The sequence below is a fragment of the Phalacrocorax carbo genome, chromosome 16 (assembly GCF_963921805.1).
Source record: "Phalacrocorax carbo chromosome 16, bPhaCar2.1, whole genome shotgun sequence".
In the NCBI taxonomy this organism is placed as follows: Eukaryota; Metazoa; Chordata; class Aves; order Suliformes; family Phalacrocoracidae; genus Phalacrocorax; species Phalacrocorax carbo.
In genome coordinates, this window is record NC_087528.1 from 13,889,682 (window position 1) to 13,908,067 (window position 18,386).

General features: G+C 44.0%; 1 protein-coding gene across 1 annotated transcript; it reads left to right on the forward strand.

Annotated features, from left to right (window-relative positions):
• Nucleotides 1–749: 749 nt before the first annotated feature.
• On the forward strand, nucleotides 750–17,808 carry LOC104040048 (myosin heavy chain, skeletal muscle, adult). The gene is made up of 38 exons (XM_064467258.1): nucleotides 750–988; nucleotides 1,076–1,219; nucleotides 1,313–1,469; nucleotides 2,707–2,734; nucleotides 2,833–2,947; nucleotides 3,033–3,125; nucleotides 3,249–3,312; nucleotides 3,395–3,493; nucleotides 3,599–3,702; nucleotides 3,783–3,921; nucleotides 4,656–4,774; nucleotides 4,872–5,021; nucleotides 5,385–5,555; nucleotides 6,043–6,352; nucleotides 6,507–6,580; nucleotides 7,304–7,391; nucleotides 7,489–7,606; nucleotides 7,781–7,904; nucleotides 7,989–8,125; nucleotides 8,227–8,482; nucleotides 10,595–10,837; nucleotides 10,947–11,123; nucleotides 11,209–11,354; nucleotides 11,443–11,533; nucleotides 11,622–12,011; nucleotides 12,181–12,307; nucleotides 12,479–12,597; nucleotides 13,180–13,376; nucleotides 13,677–13,860; nucleotides 13,947–14,112; nucleotides 14,285–14,409; nucleotides 14,597–14,905; nucleotides 15,006–15,209; nucleotides 15,503–15,628; nucleotides 15,724–15,894; nucleotides 15,981–16,085; nucleotides 16,197–16,292; nucleotides 17,516–17,808. The coding sequence occupies exons 1-38, from the start codon at nucleotides 782–784 to the stop codon at nucleotides 17,669–17,671; spliced, it is 5,829 nt and encodes a 1,942-aa protein (XP_064323328.1). The 5' UTR covers nucleotides 750–781; the 3' UTR covers nucleotides 17,672–17,808.
• Nucleotides 17,809–18,386: the final 578 nt, after the last annotated feature.

Genomic DNA, 18,386 nt, shown 5'->3' on the forward strand with positions numbered 1-18,386 from the left:
CCTGCCTCTGGCAACCATTTCCATGTGAAGTCTCCATGTAAACAAAAGTTTTCAATATAATTTCAATGCATGTCTGTATCTTCAATCTGTAATTTGTGTCTGGAATTCTGTGCAGCAATAAGAAAAAACTGCCATTTCTGTTTTACAGGATTGGCCAGTTTCCAGGATACAAACATTTCTTCAAAGGTAACACACTGAATAATGCACTCATAGGCTACAGTCTAAGACAGAATTTTTATATAGCTGCATGAGTTCTCTTTCTAAATCCGCTTATATTTCTACCAACTTTTCCTTAGGCTAGACTTGAAAATAGGGAAGATCTAGAAAGTGAAGTAATTTTTCATTTTTAGCACACAAGGTAATGCTTTTAACAAGAAAGTACTCTCTTGAAGATTTATCGGTCATAATTAAGGACGAGAACAGAGTGATTGTCTCTGGCTGTAAATTCTTTTATGTGAAAACCTCGAATCTGGTCTGAATTCATCGAGGTGAGTTATCAAACTGAAGTCAATATTCAGAAGATATCTGTTTACAAGAGCTACGTATTTTTGAGAAGGCTAAGTCTCACTATTGACTGGGACTTAGGCACTTTTAAGTTAAAATCAAAGTGGATTACAGTGATTGCTTCTAAGAGATTTTCTGGGAGTCTAGCTAGCAATTTATTAGCTAAAGAGCAAGGAGTTTTCTCACTGACATAGATTATATTATTCTTTTCAGTGATCCACAGCCACCTTTTCCCTACCAGACACCTCTGCTGACGTGCTTTCAATAAAGTGCAGCCATGGCCTCTGCAGACTCTGAGATGGCTGTTTTTGGGGCGGCAGCTCCTTACCTCCGAAAGTCAGAAAAGGAGAGAATTGAGGCCCAGAACAAGCCTTTTGATGCCAAGACTTCAGTCTTTGTGGCTCATCCTAAAGAATCCTTTGTGAAAGGGACAATCCAGAGCAGGGAATCAGGGAAGGTCACTGTCAAGACCGAAGCAGGAGAGGTGAGGAAAATTCAAGATTCAGACCAGCATTTGATGCCCACTCTGAGCTTTTAGCTGATGTATATAGATCTTTCATTTCCTTGGCAGACCCTGACTGTGAAGGATGATCAGGTGTTTCCCATGAACCCTCCCAAGTATGATAAAATCGAGGACATGGCCATGATGACCCACCTCCACGAACCCGCTGTGCTGTACAACCTCAAAGAGCGTTATGCAGCCTGGATGATCTACGTAAGTAGCAGCAGCAGCCTTCCTTTGTGTAGCTGGGAGGAACTGCTCTGCCAGGCTACGTGGAAGCCAACGTGGTGTCTCCCTTCCTCGCAGACCTACTCGGGCCTCTTCTGTGTCACTGTCAACCCCTACAAGTGGCTGCCGGTGTACAACCCGGAGGTGGTGTTGGCCTACCGAGGCAAGAAGCGCCAGGAGGCCCCTCCACACATCTTCTCCATCTCTGACAATGCCTACCAGTTCATGCTGACTGGTGAGTGCTTGGTTTCCTTTGAACTGCTCTTGCAATAATGTAGCTGTAGGGGGAAATGTAGGGTGTTCTCTGGAAATATGGTGCAACACTTTAAATATTGTGTGTGTGAAATTAATGAAATTAACAGTAATGGTATGTGTGAGCTGAGTGTCTATGTTCCCAGTAGAATCAATAAGACCTAGACCTAATGAAAATAATCTATAAAGAGTAAATTCATTGGAAAGAAAATACCTATTTTCTGGTGTAGACTTTACTGACTGTAATGGGATCTTACATAGATTTGTGTACCTTAATCACTAAGCTAGTCTCAGCTGCAGAGTACAGAGTACAATAATATCACACATACCTTATAAACAGTGCATAATCACTGAATTCAAATTTGCCAGCATCAGTGCTACCGAGTAAAACAGAGTCTCTCTGCATTGAACAGTTGCATAAGCTTCACTTGATTATTATGCAAATGGTATTCATGATGGAAAAGATGACCAGGTGGTCTAAAGTACATACAGCCTTTAATGATCTATGTAACCCTACACGGACCTAAGCAACTGTAAATTAACTGCACCTTACAATGATAAGTAAACCTCAGAAAACAGTGTCAAGGGAAAAATAAAGCTTTTACCATTTAAATTGAATGGCTTTAAATTGTTCTTTCTGATTTCTCCTCTTCCTTCCACCTCTTATTTTCTCTTCTCTATGTGTGCATTGAAATCAAAGATGTGCAGGATTTTAGATCATCTTTTCCTGTTCTTTTGTTACAAACTGGGAAATAGATCCAGAGTAGAAAGAAGAAAAATTTACCTTTTCTGTGTATGATCTCATGAATACATAGTTTCTACATATATAGGGGTTCAGAAAAGAAAGAGATGAAAAGTAGAAAAAGAGGATGGTCAGATGTTTCTGTTGTTCATGACACCTCCAAATTGCCATAAGATTACTCAGAAAAATTTTAGCTTCATGCTTTCAAATCCCAACCTCAATATTTTCATTGCATGTACTTACCTAATAAGACAGAAATAAGTAGCCTGATGAGAAGACAGTGTCTTGAAAGACATAAGACTACAAAAGCTACTCTGAACTGATGTCTTTACTGATCCAGTTGATAATATCTGAGGTAATGCATCAAAAGTACCCACAGGAATTCCCAGGGCTTTTAATTGTCTCCTGTCCCTGCATCCTCTGGAAGCTTCAGTTCCTGAGCACTAGGAAAACTTTTCTTAACTCTGTCTTTTCACAGATCGCGAGAACCAGTCGATCCTGATCACGTACGTACACTCCCTGCTCGGGTCCCTGAGGGGCTGCCGGGTGCCAGGGGACCTCCTGCCTGACCACACGCTCTCTGCTTCTCTCTTTGCTTTGGCAGCGGAGAATCCGGTGCAGGGAAGACTGTGAACACAAAGCGTGTCATCCAGTACTTTGCAACAATTGCAGCGAGTGGGGACAAGAAGAAGGAGGAGCAGCAGTCAGGGAAAATGCAGGTGAGTCAGGAAGAACAGACTGACCACTTGCGATGTAATTGCCATGTCAGCTAAATGCTGTAACTGAATAATTGTCATCCCGCAGGGAACGCTTGAGGATCAAATCATCAGCGCCAACCCACTGCTGGAGGCCTTTGGAAACGCCAAGACCGTGAGGAACGACAACTCCTCACGCTTTGTAAGTTGCTGCTTTGGACAAAATCCCTCCTCATAACGGCAGGAGTGGGCTAGTGATATTCTCACATAAGGAGATGGCAATGAAATGCATCTAGGTTGAAATGATTCTTCTTCCACTTAACAGGGCAAATTCATCAGAATCCACTTTGGAGCCACAGGCAAACTGGCTTCTGCTGACATTGAAACTTGTAAGAGTCTCCCCTGGCCTGATCACATTCCTTCTAACCTGCCCCAGCTCTTGTGCTAACTCTGTCCTACCTTGCTTGCCAGATCTGCTGGAGAAGTCCAGAGTCACTTTCCAGCTCAAGGCAGAAAGAAGCTATCACATATTTTATCAGATCACGTCCAACAAGAAGCCAGAGTTAATTGGTAGGAAGATCATTGACTCTGTTGAAGGAAGATCACTGAGCGATAGCTCATTGTGCTGTCTGGAAAGCAAAAGTTATCTTATTTTTTCCCTTTTATTGCTTTCAGACATGCTCCTCATTACCACCAACCCTTATGATTTCCACTTTGTGAGTCAAGGTGAAATCACTGTTCCCAGCATTGATGACCAGGAGGAGCTGATGGCTACAGATGTAAGTGCCTTACCAAACTGGTCATCTGGTGGATAGGAGCCCTGGTATATATACATTTACTTTACTATTTCTGTTGCCAGAGTGCTATTGACATCCTGGGCTTCACGGCTGACGAGAAAACTGCCATCTACAAGCTGACAGGGGCTGTCATGCACTACGGGAACCTGAAGTTCAAGCAGAAGCAACGAGAGGAGCAGGCAGAGCCCGATGGCACTGAAGGTAACAGCAGATTCAGCAAACTTTCTGAAAGAGGTTATCCTTGTCACAAAAAGAACTTTAGGCAGATTTCAGGCTTATATATGCAAAAGCGTATACTAACAAAAATATTTGTTCAATGGCTAGATGACAGTTGAGACATGTATCTCACCTAATGATACCTGTAATTTTATTTTGTGACTACTTAATAAATAATAGATTTGGTGTACACTGCCAAGAAGCCAGGATGTCAATTCCTGTAATATTATTAGTCATACTTTTGTTGGAATATGCCTTGCAATCTCTGCTGTATTGTGGAGTAGAGAAGTGGTTCAGCCCTAACAGGATGGGAGACTGTGCTCCTATTCACCCTCATGTATTGGTGGGAACTGATGCAAGATGTGTATTTGATTAATCTCTGTCACAGCAGGAGTACAATCCATGCCTGCAGGTCTCTGATGACGAATCCTCTTGCTATATGACTAGAAAGAAAGTGTGAAGTCCCACAGTCATGCGTGAAAAAGGATTAAAGCAGTGAGTTCTCTTGAAGAACATTTGTAGACACCAAAGGTCAGAAAGTGTTCTAGACACTGAATTCTGAAGACAACAGAGAAATTAGCTCTGTAGCTTGGACTCAGATATTTTCGTGCAACTGTGAAACACTGAACACTGCTGTTACTGTTGACACAGTCCCTCAAGGACCAGATTTTAGGAATTGTCCAGTATTTATTTCTCTTTCATTCTTCTCTGGTGTTTAGTTGCTGACAAGGCTGCCTACCTGATGGGTCTGAACTCAGCAGACCTGCTCAAGGCCCTCTGCTACCCCCGAGTCAAGGTTGGGAATGAATATGTGACCAAAGGTCAAACTGTGCAGCAGGTAGGAAAAATGTGGTAACCTGGGACATGTTTTGATGGTTCCAATTGATTCTCCTCTGCTGTGCATAATAACCTCCAAACCTTTCTCCTTGCCCTAGGTGAACAATTCAGTGGGTGCTCTGGCAAAGGCTGTCTATGAGAAGATGTTCCTGTGGATGGTTGTTCGCATCAACCAGCAGCTGGATACGAAGCAGCCCAGACAGTACTTCATTGGTGTCCTGGACATTGCTGGCTTTGAGATCTTTGATGTAAGGAACACAGTTTTCCTAGTCTTTTCATAGAAGGACAATTGAGAGTAAAGGGAATTTTGAGACATTTTTGATAGAAGTTATTATCTTCCTACACTTATTTGCTGGGCTTTTGGAATCACCTTTTTTAAACCTGAATAATAACAATAATAGTAATAGAAAACTAATCTCCAAATTACACTGAATTTGAAACCTCTCTTTTCTAAATATAAGGCCTATCCTAGAGTAATAGCATAGGAAAACTACACAGGAAGAAGCCTAGTATTTAAAGTATCACCCAGGATGAATTAGGTTTGCACAAGAAAACACTTCGATATTACTGCTGAATATTGAAAATGTTGCATGTCTTTTTATGTCTGGCAGTTCAACAGCTTTGAGCAGCTGTGCATCAACTTCACCAATGAGAAACTGCAACAGTTCTTCAACCACCACATGTTCGTGCTGGAGCAGGAGGAGTACAAGAAGGAAGGAATTGAGTGGACATTCATTGACTTTGGGATGGACCTGGCTGCCTGCATTGAGCTCATTGAGAAGGTATCCTTTCTGTTCAAGTGTATTATATGTGGGATCTTCCTTACTTACCAAAGACATACTTAAGAAGCATGTGAGTATATTCCAGCTTTTTCAAATATATACCCTGTGAAATTGGCAAAAGGATGGATGATATTTTGGAGATCATACTCTGATACCAGGACTTTTGGTGAGAGTATTCATTTCCCGATTACAAAATGAAATTATATAAAAGACTGTCATGTTCCATAAGTACCTATCAGTAAAGAAGTTTTATGGAGAGGATCGTATTTTGCAATGTTCTATTTGTAGTTTTTTCATCAGCAAAGGCATTTACATAAGTTAAAATAAACCAGCAACACTGGAAAAGTTGAGTCTGCGTTAATTTTCTCTGACTTATTGTCATGAAGTAATGGGAATAGCTTTCTTTTCTGGCTCCAGCAACTTTCCAACCAAGGGATGTGTCCTTTCTAATCTGTTTCTCCTTCTTGTCTGTTGAAATGTCTTCCAGCCCATGGGCATCTTTTCCATCCTGGAAGAGGAGTGCATGTTCCCCAAGGCAACTGACACCTCTTTCAAGAACAAGCTCTACGACCAACATCTGGGCAAGTCCAGCAACTTCCAGAAGCCCAAGCCTGCCAAAGGCAAGGCTGAGGCCCACTTCTCCCTGGTGCACTATGCTGGCACGGTGGACTACAACATCTCTGGTTGGCTTGAGAAGAACAAGGATCCCTTGAATGAAACTGTCATTGGACTCTATCAGAAATCCTCTGTGAAGACACTGGCTCTACTCTTTGCCAACTACGGTGGAGCAGATGCAGGTCAGCTCTGTCAAAATTGTATTTTCAGTGTGGGACAATGTTGATACAGAATTAAAGCAGTAAACACTAAACACTAAAAGTTGTTTTGTGTTCTGTAGTGTCCAATATGCAACATCCATATTTTAATCCTTTTTTTCTTTTCTTCCATTTGCAGAGGCTGGTGGTGGTGGCAAGAAGGGTGGTAAGAAGAAGGGTTCTTCTTTTCAGACAGTCTCAGCTCTTTTCCGGGTATAGTACTGCATTTGTTACCTCTTTGTAATATAAAGAAAGGGGGCAAGCTAATAATAAATTTGAAAGGACTATTTTGCATTGCTGTAATGGTGGTAAAATTATTTGGAAATTCCACATCAGGTTTTCCCAGATCAATTTCAATATTGCTAATACGTCACGTTCAAAAATAAGCATTGAGTCTTCAAAGATCATGAAAATCTTATCCTTTTTTCTTTTATGTTGTGTTTTTTTTTTTTTTTTTTTTTGGTTTGGAGAGGATATTATTCAGATCTTTATATTTTTATGTCTTTGGGTCAGACTAGAACTACAATTTTGGTATTCCTGCAATTCTGTGAGATTGATATGTTGGGGATTGAGACTCCCCTTATAAACATTCTCCAATGAATTATTTCTCTTATTTGAATAAATCCCACTTTTTTAAACTTAAGTAGATTTTTTTAGAAGGCAGCACATTTAAAAAAAAACCCAAAAAGTTATTTACTTTGTTTGAAAGTGTGAAATTGTATATTAGTTTCCACTGGATTAATAGCAACATAGTAGTATTTCAGTCTTTAGAAATGTGGTTCAATATCTTCAAATAGAAAAAATATTTGGTTTCTGTGGTGTTACCTAAGTTTTCTGAAACCCAGCTAACTTTAAGAAGACATAAAGTCACTTGCATGGGCTTGATGTATCAAACACTGGACATAGGAAAGTCACATTCCTAACTGGTCCCTCTAGGAGAACTTAAACAAGCTGATGACCAATCTACGCAGCACTCACCCCCATTTTGTCCGTTGCATCATCCCAAATGAAACAAAAACACCTGGTAAGATGCTCAAGCAGAAAAGAAAGAAAACTTCCTCTGATACAGCCATTCCTCTCCGCACTGGAAACTGGTATTTGATTATGCTCTGAATTGCTAGGTGCCATGGAGCATGAACTGGTTCTTCACCAGCTGCGGTGCAACGGTGTGCTGGAAGGCATCAGAATTTGCAGGAAAGGTTTCCCCAGCAGAGTTCTCTATGCTGACTTCAAACAGAGGTAAGAGCACTGCACTTCTCGGCATCACTGAAAACAATGTTGGTTCATTCATACAGACCCATACGTGCTGGACTCTGTTGTCAAAAATAGCTATAAATGAGCTGGTGGGTTTCAGTAGCTCGTGTGTGTTGGTTGGGAAAAACCAGCCTTCTCTTCCTCTTTCTCTCCTCACAGATATAAGGTGCTTAATGCCAGTGCGATCCCAGAGGGGCAGTTCATTGATAGCAAGAAGGCTTCTGAGAAGCTCCTTGGGTCCATCGATGTGGACCACACCCAGTACAAATTTGGCCACACCAAGGTACAAACCCTCCCTGACTCTCTCACTGTGTGCCTGTGCTTTGCTCTACCTGACTGTGACCTGCTACAACATTCCTTTCTCAAGGTGTTCTTCAAAGCTGGGCTGCTGGGACTCCTGGAGGAGATGAGGGATGAGAAGCTGGCACAGCTCATCACCCGCACACAGGCCAGGTGCAGGGGCTTCCTGATGAGAGTGGAGTACCAGAGAATGGTGGAGAGGAGGTAGGCATTCCTCATCTTCAGTTAAAGTCACTGTACTTGGGGGAAAGTGTTGGCACTTATCATACTGAAAATTTTCAACGTACATTTTAACTATGCTTCAGGGAGTCCATCTTCTGCATCCAGTATAATGTTCGTGCATTCATGAACGTGAAGCACTGGCCCTGGATGAAGCTGTTCTTCAAGATCAAGCCCTTGCTGAAGAGTGCAGAATCTGAGAAGGAGATGGCCAACATGAAACAAGAGTTTGAGAAAACCAAGGAAGAGCTTGCAAAGTCTGAGGCAAAGAGGAAAGAGCTGGAGGAGAAAATGGTGGCCCTGCTGCAGGAGAAAAATGACCTGCAGCTCCAAGTACAGGCGGTGAGTTTATTACCGTTAATTTATCACTCAGAAAAGGAGCCTATATATTCATACTGTTCTTTATGAAGCAGAAGGTCAGACTATACGTGACCAATAGTCAGATATTTGGTATATTATCCATCATATATATGTGAATTTGAGGAAACCAGTGTCTGGCAGCGGAATGGTGAGCACTGTGACAATCAGTGCAAAGGAGCAGAGAGCTCCAAGTGTGAGTCAATGCTCTTGCCTTCAGAGGAAGAAGGCAGATATAGCTAGCAAGGATGAAATATGCAGAACAGAGTTTTGCCTGAACCCCCAGCTCTCTCTGAGCAGGTGAGTCCTGCAGGGTGTATCTCCATCTCACTAGGACGTAGAAGAATGAATTAATTTTGGAGCATAAATCCAACCCAGAGCTGAAACTGATACTGGTATATTCAGGTGTAGGAAAAACCATCCATCCTTTGCTTAATGAGTAGTGGTGAATCATTCACTCAGTATTTGGGAAATACAGCTTCAAATATCTCCGTAGTCTAAGAATATACAGACAGAGTTCCTGTTTCTGAGGAAAAGTCACACCATCTGGGGTGGGTTCTTCTTCCCTTGTTTGTTAATTGCACAAAAGAACTCTGTATGCTTTAGACTGTATGAATCAAGGTCATAAACAAAATTTATAACAAAGCAAATGTTTTCATTTTTTTTAACATTGTAGATTGCGGGTTTTTTTTCTAATCTCTAATCTGGATTTTCTATGGTAGTTCCACTACAAACAACATTAAAATCATTAATATTTAAGATTGAGAGGTCTGGCTAAGAAGTTATCTTTATTAAAGATGATTCTTTTTGACTAAAAGCCATCTTTCCATAATGCACTTGTGTTGGGGGCACAATTTATAACATACCAGACAGAAGCTTTATTAACTATAAACACAGTGAGAGAACATTCAGACATCATCCCCCCGCTGCTCCTCTGTTCTCTGCCAATTGATTGCAGAGACCCAACCTATACACTGATTCAGAAAAAAAAGAAAGCAGTAAGGAAAACCAATCATTTCAGTGTTAACAGAGCCAGGTATCCATCCTTGGGAGAGATGTTCTACTTAGGTAGCTTGCTAATTGCAATAATTCTAAGGAATCAAAGAGTGAATAACATGACAATATGGAGAGACTGGCTCTTGGTGGAGCTTACAGAGTGGCACACCTGGTATTAGCTCAGAAGTGGTGAGTTGGAAAAAATCACTGACACTTAGCTTTTAGTTTAAATGAATATTCTTTTAGTAAAGATAACTTCGTAGCCTCTCAATCAACCTTAAGTAATAATAATTTTACCACCACAATCCTATGAACCTTGTAGACACATAACACTTCACAAAAAAAAATGCTTAAAAATTTTCCCAGATGTATTTGATATTCAAATGCCACCTTACAAAGTCAGCATTAATTACTTAAAATAACAACTAAAAGTGGAACATTGTACTTAATTACCCGGTTATTTGAACATGCCCATAGAAAATGGGAAACCCATGTTGCCTGTTTCCTCTAGTATACGGAGAAAATATCTTGTTGGACTTTCTTATATTTGCCTTTCAAATTCATTTAAGACAAAAAAAAATCATTATACCAAAAGCCTACCAAAGAGTAATATGATGATCAGCTGAAACCAGCATATGCCACTCCAGATACAGTATTGAAGGCAGCACATAGGTAGTTGATTTATAAGGGTAAGACCCCACTTGCACAAGCAGCATTTTAAATACATTTCTCATATCTTTTTTCTATCAAATTATAGTGGAGAATACCAAAATCTTTACTCCCAAAATAATAATGGGTTCAGAAGGATTCAGTTACAAAATGAAAGATACTGAATAGTGTGTTTGTGAAGAAAAAAGCCCTTTCTCCTCAAGGTAAATGAGAAATTCGGTTGCCTACCACATCTGTGAGACATATTTAGTAGAAAGAAAAAAAGTATAGGAATCAATATTGTTTCCAACTGAGAAGCTCTATAATGCATCCCCCCCAAAATTTAAAGATTAAAGTTGCTTGAGGAGAGGCCACCTATAGGCCACAATTTAACACAAGATTACAAGGAAAAGTTAGAAAACAAACCAAGAAAATTCTGTGTCTCCCCACCAGGAAGCAGATAGCCTGGCTGATGCTGAGGAAAGATGTGACCAGCTCATCAAAACCAAAATCCAGCTGGAAGCCAAAATTAAGGAGGTGACTGAAAGAGCCGAGGATGAGGAGGAAATTAATGCTGAGCTGACAGCCAAGAAGAGGAAACTGGAGGATGAATGTTCAGAGCTGAAGAAAGATATTGATGACCTTGAGTTAACGCTGGCCAAGGTTGAGAAGGAAAAGCATGCCACTGAAAACAAGGTATAAAGCACAACCTGTCCCTCTCACTCCAGAAGAGACCTCTGTTTTGTCATACAGTATAAAGTTTTAAACAACATTTTTTGTCTTCACTTCCTCCCTTCTCTCAAAGGTGAAAAACCTCACAGAGGAGATGGCAGCCCTGGACGAGACCATTGTCAAGCTGACAAAAGAGAAGAAAGCCCTCCAAGAGGCCCATCAGCAGACACTGGATGACCTGCAGGCAGAAGAGGACAAAGTCAATACGCTGACCAAAGCTAAGACCAAGCTGGAGCAGCAAGTGGACGATGTAAGCACGCAGGCATAGAGCAAGGACAGGACAGGTATGGAGTGAGACGTGGCTGGCAGAGCACCGATGGTCTTGTTCTGTTTAGCTGGAGGGGTCCCTGGAGCAAGAGAAGAAACTGCGCATGGACCTTGAGAGAGCCAAGAGGAAACTCGAAGGAGACCTGAAGCTGGCCCATGACAGCATAATGGACTTGGAAAATGATAAGCAGCAGCTGGACGAGAAACTGAAGAAGTGAGTGTGTCTGTGGGGCACCTCAGTGCTGGGCTGGGGCGCTTGGGTGGTTTTGTTCAGGCACTAACATGGCTTTCTTTGCCCAAAGGAAAGACTTTGAAATCAGCCAGATCCAGAGCAAAATTGAGGATGAGCAACTTCTGGGGATCCAGTTACAGAAGAAGATCAAGGAGCTGCAGGCAAGTCTGTGTCCCTTCCCCTCTCTCACCCAGTCTCGGCTCAGGTAGGAGGAGGGCCTGGGTGCAAAGGGTCCCTAATGTTCCCCAGGCTCGTATTGAGGAACTGGAGGAGGAAATTGAGGCAGAGCGAACCTCTCGGGCAAAAGCAGAGAAGCATCGGGCTGACCTCTCGAGGGAGCTAGAGGAGATCAGCGAGCGCTTGGAGGAAGCAGGAGGGGCTACGGCAGCTCAGATTGAGATGAACAAGAAGCGTGAGGCAGAATTTCAGAAGATGCGCCGTGACCTCGAAGAGGCCACGCTGCAGCACGAAGCGACGGCTGCCGCCCTGCGGAAGAAGCATGCGGACAGCACCGCTGAGCTTGGGGAGCAGATCGACAACCTGCAACGGGTGAAGCAGAAGCTGGAGAAGGAGAAGAGTGAGCTGAAGATGGAGATTGACGACTTGGCCAGCAACATGGAGTCCGTCTCCAAAGCCAAGGTACAGAATTTGTCTCAGGTTACTGCCCTATGATCCATGATCTGATACATTATTTTGAACCTTCTGATTACATTTTGCTGTCACACACAGTTGCATTGTTTTTCATCATGAGAACAACATGCTAGAATTTAGCGATAGTCCTCTTTCCTTACATGTTTTTGACATATAGGCAAACCTGGAGAAAATGTGTCGGGCTCTGGAAGATCAGCTAAGTGAAATAAAGACAAAAGAAGAGGAACATCAGCGCATAATCAATGATCTCAATGCTCAAAGAGCTCGTCTGCAGACAGAAGCAGGTAACAGCACCCCACAACCTCTGGAATGGGAGAACGTATAAGCAATGATGACAAGAAAAATAATGTTTTACTCAAATTGGTCTGTACTCTGTAAGGTGGTATACAGTGCTTTAAAGGCACATTGGTTTAGTATTCCTTTTTAAATACCTGTCTATCTGTAATATTTCTCAGGTGAATATTCACGCCAGGTGGAAGAAAAGGATGCTTTGATATCTCAGCTATCTAGAGGCAAACAGGCATTTACTCAACAGATTGAGGAACTAAAGAGACATTTGGAGGAAGAAATAAAGGTAAAGGCACTTCATGTAGGGGGTCTGACTTTGGATTCAGATTCCATTTTCTTTCAGGATATTTCCTACCCTCACATAAAATCAGAATATATTAGCTATGTCATTTTAATTTGGGAGCTTTCAAACTAGATGGACAATTTTACCACCTCCCTCTCTAGTGTGGGAAAAAAAGTTGAGGAGGGCATTGCCTCCAACCTGGATACTGAGACAGAGAAGGACAACTTTATGTCTTAATTACAATTAATGATGTCATATAAAAAAAGATTGAGATATATCTAAAAACCTGCATTTCTTATTCTACTTTTCCATAATGGAAGCTGAAACTTTAGAACATACTCTAAAGGATTCAACAATTCCCAGCTTTATAGTTCTCATTTACAGTTTACCCATCACCTCTCCTGAGGTAACACTCTAGATTCTGATAAATGAAGTGATAAGGTATGCAGAATGAGAAATCAATGTAGCTTTTTACTTTGGGCTGACATTACATGTCAAATTCAAAGAGTTCTCAATAACTTCCCCAAAGTTAACATTATCTTGTCTTACAGGCAATTCATTGTCCTAATCCCATTGCTTTCTCAGGCCAAGAATGCCCTGGCCCACGCCTTGCAGTCTGCTCGCCACGACTGTGACTTGCTCCGGGAACAGTATGAGGAGGAGCAGGAAGCCAAGGGGGAGCTGCAGCGCGCCCTGTCCAAGGCCAACAGCGAAGTGGCCCAGTGGAGAACCAAATACGAGACAGACGCTATTCAGCGCACGGAGGAGCTGGAGGAGGCCAAGTACGTGGTGATAGGTTGTAAACAAGACGGGGGGACTGAAAATTCAAAGGCATCATTGGAAGAGACACACCAAGATATTATGAGGAATAAGTCATGGATTTGGTTTTAGGAAGAGTAACAGAAACAGGGAATCCTTGTCCTGAAAAGATTTAGTGGCCTAAAAAGGGAAAAGGTTAATAACAGCATAAATTAAACCCTCCATTCTGTGTGACTGTAGACTGCAAAATGATTAAGCATGCTATTCTAGAAAAGCACACTGGTTCATCTGTGCTAGCTGTAAGCTGTGCTAACCTCTCCCAGGAAGAAGCTGGCACAGCGCCTGCAGGATGCAGAGGAACACGTTGAAGCTGTGAATGCCAAATGTGCCTCCCTGGAAAAGACAAAGCAGAGGCTGCAGAATGAAGTGGAGGACTTGATGATTGATGTGGAGCGATCGAACGCTGCCTGTGCAGCTCTGGATAAGAAGCAGAAGAACTTTGACAAGGTCTGTTGGGCTCCAGATGTGGGGTTCCTGGGCAGAGCATCCCCTCCTGATTGCCACATCCATACCGAGGTCCTCTTTCTCTTCAGATCCTGGCAGAATGGAAGCAGAAGTATGAGGAAACGCAGGCTGAGCTGGAAGCCTCCCAGAAGGAGTCTCGCTCTCTCAGCACGGAGCTCTTTAAGATGAAGAATGCCTATGAGGAGTCCTTGGACCACCTGGAAACGCTGAAGCGTGAGAACAAGAACTTGCAGCGTAAGTCCCTGGCCCTCTGCTGCTGGCAGGGCTTTCCCACGATCCACCACTACCCACCGCTCCACAGGGGCCTGTGCCTCCAGCTCTGCACAGATGCCTGTCACCGTGGTGTGGCAGGGCCCTTCCCATTCTGCTCTGGGCCTGACCGTGCCGTGGGTCTTTGTTTGCACAGAGGAGATTTCCGACCTCACGGAGCAGATTGCGGAGGGAGGAAAGGCGATTCATGAGCTGGAGAAAATCAAGAAGCAGATTGAGCAGGAGAAGTCTGAAATTCAGGCTGCCTTGGAGGAAGCTGAGGTACATGCCCGTAATCACTGGTGTCTGTGCTAAAAATATGAGCAATGTGGAAATATGGCTAGAAGCCACCTGGTCACCCTCTGTTCTGGCTGGGGATTTCCTCTGGTTTCCTGAAATATTTTGTAATTACCTAGAAAACAAGGAGTAGCTGTATCGATGTTACAAGTGTTTGTGTCCACTTGTGCAGGCCTCCCTAGAACACGAAGAGGGGAAGATCCTGCGCCTCCAGCTTGAGCTCAACCAGGTGAAGTCTGAGATTGACAGGAAGATAGCAGAGAAAGATGAGGAGATCGACCAGATGAAAAGAAACCACCTCAGAATTGTGGAGACGATGCAGAGCAGCCTGGATGCTGAGATCAGGAGCAGGAACGAAGCCTTGCGGCTGAAGAAGAAGATGGAGGGAGACCTGAATGAAATGGAGATCCAGCTGAGCCACGCCAACCGTGTGGCTGCAGAGGCACAAAAGAACCTGAGAAACACACAGGCAGTGCTCAAGGTCCGTTCAGCAAAGCTACAGGCAGGCAAAGGACATCCCTGACATGTTTGGCAGCCAAGCTCACGCTTTTGCCTTGCACTTTCTCTTGTCTCTTTTACAGGATACCCAGATACACTTGGACGATGCTCTCCGGACACAGGAGGACCTGAAGGAGCAGGTGGCCATGGTGGAGCGCAGGGCAAACCTCTTGCAGGCTGAAGTAGAGGAGCTACGGGCAGCCCTGGAGCAGACGGAGCGGTCAAGGAAAGTGGCTGAGCAGGAGCTCCTGGATGCCACTGAACGTGTGCAGCTCCTCCACACCCAGGTAAGGGTGTGGAGCCAAACGTAGTTTGGTTGACACATAACAAACACGGAGGGCTGCTATCTAGCAGAGGATATGGCAGGACAGTGGTCTAGGGTGGCTTCTCTACTGCTATCCACAAGAGAAGCATGCTCGGAGCCCATCAGCTGAGCCCACCACTCACATTTTGTGAACAACCTTTTTAAAAAGAATTCCAGATTTTGAATGGCCAGCTTGAAGAGTAAAGACTTGGCTGAGGCTGTAGGTTTGGTATTGCAGGCCTCAGAATACAAGTCTTGCAATCTCTCTTTGCGCAGAACACCAGCTTGATCAACACCAAGAAGAAGCTGGAAACAGACATTGCCCAAATTCAGGGTGAAATGGAGGATACGATCCAGGAAGCCCGCAATGCTGAAGAGAAGGCCAAGAAGGCCATCACAGATGTGAGTCGGGGGCTCCTTTCATCGCTGGTGGTGGATGTATTCTCCCCCAAACCGTCTCCAGCCCCAAAATGGCTTTGACCCTTTGCTCTCCTCAGGCAGCCATGATGGCCGAAGAGCTGAAGAAGGAGCAGGACACCAGCGCCCACCTGGAGAGGATGAAGAAGAACCTGGACCAGACGGTGAAGGACCTGCAGCACCGCCTGGATGAAGCTGAGCAGTTGGCGCTGAAAGGAGGCAAGAAGCAAATCCAGAAGCTGGAGGCCAGAGTGCGTAGGGCTGGTATTCGTGCACGTGCAAGCCTGTCACGTGAGCAGCCAGCGGGGAAGCTCCAAAGATGGGCCTCTCATTGCAGGTGCGGGAGCTGGAAGGGGAGGTTGATGCTGAGCAGAAGCGCAGCGCTGAGGCCGTGAAGGGCATGCGCAAGTACGAGAGGAGGGTGAAGGAGCTGACCTACCAGGTAAGGCAGGAGGCCTCCTTGGGCTGACCCACTAGCCCCAAGAGGAGTTGTTGACCTTAAATGGTGGGGGACTAAAAATTCACTCTCTTTCCTGTTTGCCAACGGCTTTAGTCTGAGGAAGACCGCAAGAATATTCTGAGGCTGCAGGATCTGGTGGACAAGCTGCAGATGAAAGTGAAATCCTACAAGAGACAAGCTGAGGAGGCTGTAAGTATTGCTTGTAGTGGTAAACAAACATCAATTTTTGAGAAAGAACATTAATCATATGGGCAATCGATATGCTTGTTTTGGAAAGCAGAGAAAGCAGTGAACAATAGGGATTTCAAGTGTAGGAAAAGACAGATCAGTCATCTGGGAGTTGTTTAGTGTGTGCCTAAAGCAAACTCTTCCTTGTAAAACTTGTAAGTAGTGGTTACCTATGAGAAGTTTAACGACTGTAGGAACGTAATCTTGGAAGTATGGTTGACATTGCTTTCTTTCGGCCATGGCCCTGTAGGGGTAAACTAAGGGATGTCCTGCAATCTTTTTTTCATTAGAAGGCAGACTTACAGACATGGCTCACAACAGCCTCTTAGCTGATAAATCTTTGAGTCAGGTTCCTTTCTGCATAGGCTAGAATAGACAAGATTTGCTCTCCTATGGTGACGGAATGATTTCTGAGAGGGACATGGATGGGTTCTAACTGACTCATCTCCTCAAAGTTATCCTCCTTATTTCAGAGAGTGCAGACCTAGGAAACCGAGCCAGAACATGAGACAGAGATGCTTAGATCATCTGCTGAACTGGAAATAAGTTTCTATTTCTTCTGCAAAGCAATGTGTTTCATAAGACAAAGTGATGAGATATATGACTGCAGATAGTGGCTGGAAGAGGAGGTTGGACTGTGGGGAGTGTTGTATGGCTATGGAAGACGAAAGAGATGGGCAGTTACCTTACAGTGGTGTCACAGCAGACATTAAGAAAGAAGGGGAAGCTATACTTACCTAGTGGGGAGTAGCATGTGGAGGCAGGTACTTCCTCCCTGATAATACCATATAAACTCACCATTGGCGAGTATACATGCTCTTTCTTGCTGCTGCTGCTCTCTCTTAGCCCTAACATTTGAGTGTAAAGAATAACAAACTGCAGCCAAAACAGATTTTTCTCAGCAGCTGAAACCAGACTCGAGTGCTGTCTATCTCCCTTTGTACATTCCAGAGGGCGGAACCATGATAACAATTCAAAACATGTTTCAGACAGTTTGGGTAGGATACTCTTAACAAGGGAGGATGAAGAGGTCTGTGTGAGGCATCTGGGTAATCATTGCATGGTGGAGATAAGAGGTCTGTTCTTCCCCCTGGGGAACAGCCAGAGCCCTGCAAGGCCAAGGCACTAGAGGAGTGAAACCCGTGCCCTGGTCTCCTCACCACCGACTCCCTCTCCCCTCACAGGAGGAGCTGTCCAATGTCAACCTCTCCAAGTTCCGCAAGATCCAGCACGAGCTGGAGGAAGCCGAGGAGCGGGCTGACATTGCAGAGTCGCAGGTCAACAAGCTCCGAGTGAAGAGCCGGGAGTTTCACAGCAAGAAGATTGGAGAGGAAGAGTGAGGATGCCATGAGGCAACAAAGTGACCTGAGGGCTGCACAAAATGTGAACCTCTTGGTCACTTTCTTATGTTATTAGTCTTTGTACCCGTGCCAATATCTAGAGAATAAAGACCGTAGATTCCTCTGCATATACACTATGAACAGTGCCTTCTTTGTTTGTTTTCTGATCAAGCTTAGGATATTGCATTGCAACACTTTTTTTTTTTTTTTTTTTACATTTCCTGGCTGGGGAAAGGGAGAAGATAATGTAAACTCTGGATTGGGGACCCACAAACTTAGAAGCTGGCCATTCCTTTGGAAACTGATAGTCCAGCCTGTGCTCCCTTCCATCTCTGGCAGCTCCTTGCCCTGCTCCTGCTGTCACATCCTCTTAGTGCTGCTCCCATTGTCTTTCAGCACGGCTTACATCCCATGAGAGGGTGATACCTTTCCTTTTTCCCTTCCCTGCTTTGGTATGTGACCCTGGCAGGCACAAACCCTAAACATCAGCCTCTGAGAAAGTCATCAGAAGTCACAGTACACTGCACGGTGAAGGACAGACAGTTCCTTGGCAGAGGTGACTTTCGGCACACAGAGCACTGTAAAGACACATTGATTGTGCCCTAAATTGTGCCATCTCTCTTACCCTAGATTCACTCAGCTGCTGCCACCACCTGCTCCTAGTTTCTCTGCAGTGGACAAAATGCTGAGCCCTGCCTGGGGCCACACGCTGGAA

What these genes read in the sequence shown, in the direction of transcription:
- LOC104040048 (XM_064467258.1), top strand. Translation starts at nt 782, where the DNA reads ATGGCCTCTGCAGACTCTGAGATGGCTGTTTTTGGGGCGGCAGCTCCT. An exon ending in AGCATGCCACTGAAAACAAG is followed by an intron (nt 10,838 to 10,946) that starts GTATAAAGCACA and finishes CTTCTCTCAAAG; the next exon opens with GTGAAAAACCTCACAGAGGA. An exon ending in AGAAGATCAAGGAGCTGCAG is followed by an intron (nt 11,534 to 11,621) that starts GCAAGTCTGTGT and finishes AATGTTCCCCAG; the next exon opens with GCTCGTATTGAGGAACTGGA.